Here is an 8993-nt window from a genome sequence, read left to right as displayed (position 1 = left end):
TATATTAGCAGGTTCACTGGCATAATATCCCCGTATGATCAGATAAGACAAATATTTATTCTTTTTGTCTTCTAATTCTCTGTTGATGCCATGACATTTTGGCTCAATATTTGTTCTTGTATCCATCAAAGTTGGCATTTTGCTATAGTAATTGTTTTCATTGCTTTGTGGCACGGCGAAGGGGAGGTTTGGAACATCGATAAAGTTGTTTGAGCGTGATTTTTAGGTCATGTGTTCGAGTAGTGGAAGCAACCACTACTGTTTGCATTAGATGTAGGTTGTCTGTATCACACCCCTTGGATTTGGATTCTGGAAGTTCTAATGACTAAATAAGTTCTTGAATTTTTTACCACAATCATCTCTTTACTAACTTCTTCTTCATTTTTTTTTTGAATTGTGATAACAAAAGTTATTCCCAGCAGATGAGAGACTGTAATAGGGGGCTTTGTTTTTCTTTTTCCTTCTTTTGTTGACTGCTTTTTTCCTCAAAACTTTAAAGATTTGTTGGGTTCCTTTTCCTGGCAACTAGCTTGATAAAATACCTCATAATTTTGAACTCCATAATTTTCTGTATCTGATCAAAAGGGTATAAAAATTGCATGTTCCAATCATTGGTTTTGGTGCATATCTTTGGTCTGGACTTGATCAAAGTAACATGAGAATCCCAAGAAGTTAAACTACTACTACTAACGCTCAATCATAGAAGTCCTCAAAAGCAAAAATCAACTCAAACTTCCTTCACTGACTGACATGTTACTCAGCTTCCGAACTTAGCTTTCCCTTTACACCAGTAGAAGTTTCAAAAAAAATTCCAGATTTTTGTATCTTTTATTGATAGACATCTAATAAATAAGGATTAGATCAAAATCTTGACAAAAGAAGAGCATAGAATCTAAACCGTCCCTCAGTGTTTAGGAGCTCAATAAAGAAGGTTAAAAAAGGTAGCACGATACACTGAACTCTTACTATGCGTGGAATTTGGGAAAGAACCGAAATTACATTAGGTATATGTATGAAAATTATTTTGTATTTATGCGAGAAACTATTTTCGCAACTCGATTCCGTGACTTTTGGTCACAACAAGACAACTCAATTGTTGCGCCAAGATTCATTTGAAAGAGAAGGTTAATATCATGTAACTAAAGGGGCAGCGCGGTGCACAAAGCATCACGCATTAGGATTCGGGGAAGGGCCATACCCCAAGGGATGTAATATAGACAATCTTCCTTAATGCAATCATTAGTGACCGTTTCCACGGCTCAAACTCGTGAACGATAAATCATACATAGACAACTTTACCGTGACTCTCCTCGTAATGTAACTAAGGGGTAGGTAATATATGATGCTATTAGAACTTAATTACGAGGAGAAAAGATATATTCATTCAAACAAAAGTTTGTTTACAGTATGCAATGATTATTTTCCTAGTTTCAAGGCTTTCTATTCATTTGTATTATTTTTGGTATGCTTTACACAAAGTGAAAAAGAGAAGGTTGATGTCTGAGGGGCCATGATCTTAGTGGATGTGTTATGGAGTACAACAATCAAAGGTAGAGAACAAATTAAGATTATTACATTTCACAGTACCCGAGGTTTTCCTTTGATCATGTTGTTATCATTATTCAAAGTTTCAACAGTTGTTTGATACACATAATTTTTTTGGTTGCTGGCGTGCTGCTTTACTTAATCAAATCAAATTTTAAGGAGGATAAGCTCAAAAATTGCTGAGGAATTCTATTTTTTGCAGCATGTCCCATCTAATCATGTATAATAATTTGCAAATTCTATTGCAATTTGATATATATATATATATATAAGGGAGAAAAATACTAACAAAAATGAAAATCTCAAGGATTTCAGAGGTCCTAGCAAGATATGACACAGTTTGGAGTGGGGCATAAACATCATTTTATCCCTCTTTCCCCACCAAGTAGGTATTTTGGGTATGTTATGATTATTTTCAGCCTGCTACTAATTCTTCAATAATTAGGAAAATGTACAGTGCATTTTACTTTTATTCATTTGGGTCATTGCTTGTTAAAAAATTGCTTTTTTGGTGCTTATGCACCATACTGTTTAAACATTTCCTTTTTTTTGCCTTCACACCAAAAATAAGTGTGCCATGTAGGGCCAAAAGGGTTTTAGGACCGTTGATAAAAGATCATTCAAGAATTTAGGTTTAAAAGGGGAAAAAAAAATAACGTCGGACCAGGTGATTAGAATTCAAATCTCACCACAAACAAAAAAATATTTGGTTATTTCTTTTCATCTGACTAAACTTTACTGTCAGAATTGCCTAATACACGTCGTCCTTATGAGAGAAGTAGGTAATGGTAAAATAATCACATTGTGTCCCATCCAAGCACAACGTTACTAAAAAAAAAAGGATAAAAGAGGAAACATCATTCATAATGATGTCAATGGGTTAACCAACTCCTAATTAGGCTTACACCTGGTATATTAGCTGGATAACTTTCTAAGTTTTAATTCCTGTTAATCTTATTATTGTTCTTTGACAATAACCATTTTTTTCCCTCTCTTTAACTGGTTGTAGACTTGGTAAGTAATATTTCAACGTTAAAAAGGAAATACGGAAACATGAGGAGTTAAATTAACTGCAAGTTGGTTGGTAAGCACACATCAAAAGCAATTGATTGTGGACCATTGAACAATAGTAGGCAGCTTACCATTTCGGTCGGATCATTGCCAAAAATTCTGAAAATAGGTTCTCTTTTATTACCTTTACAAACTTATAGTAGTAAATTTTAGTAGGTAACCGTGGTTAGTTAGCTGCTGCAAAATTAAAGACCACTGCTCTCCAACTTAAAAGTGAAGAATAATTTGTGGTATTTCGTACTCCGCCTATGTGAGCTTCATAAGTAATAGGTTGATGGCAAGCTTAAAATATTCTGAGTAATTTGTTTTGTGTCCAAATCACAATTCACTTCGAGTTAAGTTTGATAGACAGGGCCCTCTAAGAAAATTCTTCATTCAACAGCAAGATCCATGTTCAATATCTTCACAAAATCTTTTTTTGGTTTTTGTTAAATTATTCCAACACTAAAACTCGCCTTCTAAGATCACTCAGAGCTAGTCCATAGTATGTTAGGTGGTGCCATTGGTCAAGTTTATAAGACATCTGTCAAGAGTCAAGACATGGTCAGCCTCTAATTTGGGTGGACTTGGAAAAACACACAATTCACAGAAAAATGAAAAAGACGGAAATTTGAAGCAAATGCACTTCAAGTATTTCATAAAAGACGAAACAATGAAATAATATTAATAGCATGACTTCAATAGCCCACGCAATCTGAAAGAAAAAGAGAGAAAAAAGACACAAACAACTAGAGATATAATCACTGTTAGATACAAGTGTCTGCTGTCAAATACAAAGTGAATGCCTCCTCCATTGCCTTGCTCCGCGTGAAAGATGTAGTTTGATTGAAATTGCCAAGTGATCTGCCTTCTTTAATGCTTTATATTCTGGCGAGCAAACCCTGGCTGAGTGGTGCAATTGAAGACATGTGGCCCAAACATGAACACAAACCAGAAACATGGATATGCAAGCTGCATCAGTTTGCAGAAGATAGAAACTCAAAGGTACACTTTAAAGCATGATTATGATGTTGGTTCTTGTGCCAATAGAACATGCAGATTAACTACTAGTGCAAGAGAGACTAATGTATTTATAATATTGCACTGAGACGGGCTTAAAATGTAGGGACATGGACTGTGAGGATTCATATGGCCAACCTCACTTGCTTCAGATTGAGGGGTAGTTGTATTATTGTTGTTGTAGTATGATGCTGGGGATTTTCAAGAAACATGTAACCTTTTCTTTAAGCTCAAAAATTAAAGTCTATGGATCATTGTTCAGCTGTTTACTTAAAAGAGTCTATATCTAACACATAACTCGAGTTGATGAGCTCAAAAATTAAAGTCTATGGATCATTGTTCAGCTGTTTACTTAAAAGAGTCTATATCTAACACATAACTCGAGTTGATGAACTAATATGGCCATGTGAAATGAATGTAGACGTCTAGAAGATATGAAAATATACCTAAAGAAGCATGGATAACCAAAAACTCGATGAAATAAATGCCATGTGAAATGAATGTAGAAGGTATCATATGTACCTGGAGAAGCATGGATGGAGCAGCTGTTGTTTCGGTGTTAACATGGCTTCTGGTCTTTCTTCCATTTAAAGTGACAACTGATGGGCTATTAGCTGTTGTTATATCCCAGAAGCTGCGCTTTTTAGCTGTGGGAGCTGGAGACTGAAAACGATGACTTGGACTCTTCAAATCAGCATCACGTGCTTCCTTAGGCCGCAAGCTTGCCCTTGTGATGATCCTTTTTACACCCACTTGTGCCCCTCCTGCTGGCTTTGCACTCTTTCGTGACAGCTCACAGATTGTATCATCTTTCTGCTTTATCTCCAATGCGTGATCCTTTTTCAGTCTCTCAATTTCTGCCTCCAATCCCTTAACTGCCTTTTTAAGATCTCTAACGGACTCATCTGGACCTCTTCTCTTGGATTCTGGGGTAAAACAATTTCCACCAAAGAAAGAGGGTCTTGCTTTTCGTCTTTCATTTAGCTGAGCAGAAGACGGTGCTGGTGATAAGATAGAGGAAACTGTAGATGGGCTAGGGGAACAGTTTTCAGCCAAATTTTCCTTCTGGATTGTAATCAGTTTTTGCTGCTGACGAGCCAAACGCATTCTCAATTCGCGATTCTCTTTTTGCAGCTCAAGCAATAACTTGGCCTGATCTGTTCCAGAATCAGGCACTTGTATTTCCTCATGCGCATCATAAGCCTGCAATTGTTAGAAGGAGATATTAGGACAGTAACAAATCCCTAAATACTTAAAATTATAGATGCTTCACAACTAATGTATATGTGTCAACAGCATGTCATTATAGGCTGCGCCGCCTGTGAAAAATTTGGAGTATGAAATAACTTCCAGAAACACAATATTCGTTTTTTAAAAAAAAAAAAACTCATGATATTGCATGAAGATAAGTAGCATTACACACACTGCAATGTATTAGAGTACATAGTAAGCTGCAGAAAGTTAGTGCGACCTCAAAGGGCCAGGGATTTAGTGTCTAGTAACTTCTAAAATGATAAATTGCATTAGAGGCGGTAAACAATGAATGATAAAGCAATCAATCACACCTTAATATCTTCTCAAATAAATAAATAAATTAATTAATTTAAAAAAAATCAATCACGCCTTAATTCCAAACTAGATGTTGCATAGTGAAGGCAAAATATCATGATGGCCACTAAGAGCACTTTCCTTTTTTTTTTTTTTTTTAAAAAATCCCTCCCAATTTAGGAGGATCTATAGTGTTTCCACACTTCCCCTCCAGCGTGACTCGAACTCGGGACCCGACGGTCGTGGGTGGAGGTGCTTTACCAACTGAGCAAGCCTCACTTGTCACCAAGAGCACTTTACTTATTATGAGAACCAGGCTGCAAAACAATCTTGCAGAGGAGTAGTTTTGAATGCTCTAACCTTTGTTCGGATCTCTTTCGCTCGGTCAGCCCAGTGCAGTGTATTTTGGGTCTCACTAAATGAATGACTACTTGGGCTAATATTGGCAATCATCACAGTGTTGCAAGCACCACCCAGTGAGTCCTTGAGCAGTTGAGTGAGCTTAGAATTTCGATAAGGAATGTGTTTTTTTCCCTCAACAAGGGCATTGATGCAGCTGCTCAGTGCGAGAAGTGACTTATTTATATTAGCACCTTCAAGTGACCTCAAGGTTCTCTGATCAGTAGCTAGAGCTCTTTCTGATCCAGCAAGGTCAATAAGTGACAGCTTTCCAACTCGGTTTACAATGTTATTTGAACTATCTTTGACAAGGTATTCAAGCGCAACCTGTGTTGAATAAAATATTCATTAAAAAGTCAAAAAATGGCTGTGGCGCATGATTTAATAATATGCGAAAATTGCAGTGACCTGAAGAATAGCATGAGAGCGTGACGACGTCTCATTGACCCGGGTGGGCTCTGTGGTTCTGTTTCGGTTTCCTTGTTGGAGCAATGCCATTACCTGTTCTCATAAAAGAAATACAGGTCAACTACTTTGATCCAGCAACTAATACTCTACTATGACCAATCTAAAAGAAAACTAGGATACATACTTCATCTGTGGAGTATGCTCTATACTGAGTTAGCCCTGCTGCCACTATCCCCTGCATTATAAGCAGCGAGAAAATCTCATCATCCTTTTGCTAATTTTTTATCTTCTATATATGTTGAAGAATCAACATTTCAAAAAATGTCTCTCAGAAAATCTGGTGGAGAACTACTACAACTACTACTCGACAATTATAAAAGGTGCACAATCAAAGGGAGTACATATCGAGCAGTATGCAGTTTACCATTTCAGAAACAAAGGGGAAACACTAATGTTTGTGAGGATGATCATTCTTTAAAAATAAGCACGGACCTGTTTATCTTCTCTTAAGACCAGAGGCCTTCCCGGAGACAGCAAATCTCTTACAGTTTCATTGTAGACCTCTAGATAGGAAAGGTGAACCACATGATTCCCATCAAAGCTCCTTTGCCTTATCTTGCTAAAGAGATCCTTTATTGCTAATACCATTACCCCTGGGTTCTCAATGGTACCGAGCATTGTGTATGTCTTTCCAGCACCTGTGGCACCATAGCAAAACACAGAACCATTCCTTCCCTGCAAAACTGCTTCCACAAGCTCTGCTGTTCTGGAAAATACAAGATTCCAAGTGTTCAGTTTTATCTACATTTTATCAATGAAGAGGAGTTAAGAGTCTTACCTCTGATAGCAAAAGATTGATCCCAAGAAAATAAAAGAAAAGAAAATCCCTTCTCACCAAAGAAGCTATTAAATCTCAGAATCTGTCAAGCTTTGACTATTTTGATGATGTCTACTTTTTCACTATGTTGAATGAATCAATCCCTATGACTCATTACCAAATCAATTGGGGTCTGATATGTGAATAATCTATATTCATTCCGCTCTCTATTTAAATCCATTTTATTGCAATAGTTCAGTGTAAAAAGCCTTAATATGAGAGTACTTAGCCTACCAAAAGTTACAACTAGTAAAATCTGCTAGACAGACAATGTACTCCTATTGCAAGAAAAAACTGCTTTTTGCTCAAGAAAGACTACAGAAAGTCATAAGCCTTAAACAAATGCCATCTCTATAATGCTAGAAATGATACTAAAAAGATGCCTACATAAGTGAGATGCCTTAAACAAACACCTAGAAAAGATACTAGAAATGACACAGCTGGCACAAACTATCAAGTTACTGCGACTAAATTAATCATAGTACTGATAAATTTGACAATTGTTCAAATTTTTTCTTGATCAATGGATCATGGAATTAACAAAAAAAAGCTTGTTAAGATTTTCGAACTCACGTCGTGGAATAAACATCATGCTGAGTAGCGGTATCAGCAAAGGAGGCATCAAAAGTGAAATGGCGACCCCTGAGCCTCTTTAGCCTAAGGTAATCATTCAGATCAGTAGCAAACTCAGTGAGATAAACATCTCTTCCATCCACAATTTTCACACAACAACCTGCTCCAGCTTCTCTCTCCTTTCTTGAAATTGGCCTTAGCCTTACAAATACAAGAATTCTACTACCACCACTATCATCACCACTACTTCCCTTGCTGCTAACTTTCTCAAAAATTGTATTCAACTCTTGTACATTCTCTCTAGTGTTCCTTCTAGTTGCTTTAGGCTCTGTATGCGGTGGCATTGCTGAACTTCCCATTGAAAGCTTTCTTGCAACAGTACTGGACGCATTCGCCCTTTTGGGGTAAGAAAACCCTACTATTCTATCACCTCCAGCCGCCACCGCGACATTCTCCTTCGCATCCTCCGCCACTGAAGGCGGCCGTGGCGCCACGTAAGTTCTGGTCACAGTTGAATTATTATGCATAGTGTTTTCCCTCATCACATGACTAATAATGGGGTTTGATTGTTTTTGCTCTTTCTCAACTTTTCTACCGGAGCTGAGTAGGTCTACACTAGGATGAGTCGAAAATCTTGGCTCTTCAGGCTTGAAATATTGATTCTTGGTAGCAGCAGCGGCTTGTTTTTGCTGTTCATATAAAAGGGTAAGTGCTTTCATCTTCTCTTTCAAACCATGGTGTGGATTTCTCATATTTCTAGACATTTGGGAATCTTCTTGATCTGTTCTTGGCCTAATTCTTTGATCATTTTTTACCTGAGAGTCAGTAATCTGAGATCTTGTGGAAACTGGCATTTTATGAATAAAACCTTCCTATTCCAAACATGCTCTTGCTGATTCCAAGTAATTTACTAGCTAAAACTGTTTGGGTTGTTAAAAAGCTGAGATTTTTACTAAGAAACTTCAAGATTATTGATTGAAAATTGAGGAATGGAAGCTAAAATTGAGCAAACAGAAGAAATGAGAAGTTGGGAGAGAGGGAAAGAAGAAGATTGTGTATGATTTTGGGGGGATAAACATAGGCCGTTGATTTGAGAGAAATTGACGGTTGACAGTAAAGCGAGGGAGTGAGTTTTATGAAGAGTGATAATAGCAATCCTTTTGTTACTACTCTCACTCCGGATTCTACTTTCAAAATAAAACAAAGGAGAACATTGGGTATCTGCTCAAAGCAAAAGTTGGAGTGGCAATAATGTGGGCCAAATTTGAATCATTTTTAAAAATTATAATTTGTAACGGTCAAATAGTGTCAGATTGTGAAAGGTCCGTTATAGCGAGTATTGGGGTCCATCACGGAAAATCTTACCTTTATTTATTACTATATGATACCTATATTAAAACAGAGGAAAATTTTACATTATATGGTGTTGAAGAATAGAATTAGGTTAAAAAATTGAGTTGTTATAAGGTAGTAATCAAGTTTCAAGGACGTAGCATATTTCGTAACACTAGTTAGTATTTATCAACTTGGTTTCAAAATTATAAAAGATGAGTAACAAGAGCATACATTAACA

General features: G+C 36.8%; 1 protein-coding gene across 2 annotated transcripts; it reads right to left on the bottom strand.

Annotated features, from left to right (window-relative positions):
• Positions 1 to 3225: 3225 nt before the first annotated feature.
• LOC104110252 (kinesin-like protein KIN-8A) lies at positions 3226 to 8628 on the bottom strand. Of its 2 annotated transcripts, none has more exons than XM_009619700.4 (7): positions 7421 to 8628; positions 6463 to 6736; positions 6155 to 6205; positions 5971 to 6063; positions 5524 to 5889; positions 4138 to 4818; positions 3226 to 3567 (listed from the first exon to the last, which is right to left on the bottom strand). In XM_009619700.4, the coding sequence occupies exons 1-7, from the start codon at positions 8272 to 8274 to the stop codon at positions 3469 to 3471; spliced, it is 2418 nt and encodes an 805-aa protein (XP_009617995.1). In that variant the 5' UTR covers positions 8275 to 8628; the 3' UTR covers positions 3226 to 3468. The 2 variants fall into 2 exon arrangements, with proteins under 2 accessions (XP_009617995.1, XP_009617996.1); XM_009619701.4 differs by having other exon boundaries at positions 3226 to 3501; positions 7421 to 8626.
• Between the last annotated feature and the right edge of the window lie 365 nt (positions 8629 to 8993).

This window comes from Nicotiana tomentosiformis, chromosome 3 (assembly GCF_000390325.3).
Source record: "Nicotiana tomentosiformis chromosome 3, ASM39032v3, whole genome shotgun sequence".
In the NCBI taxonomy this organism is placed as follows: domain Eukaryota; kingdom Viridiplantae; phylum Streptophyta; class Magnoliopsida; order Solanales; family Solanaceae; genus Nicotiana; species Nicotiana tomentosiformis.
This window is presented reverse-complemented; position numbering and strand designations above follow the sequence as displayed.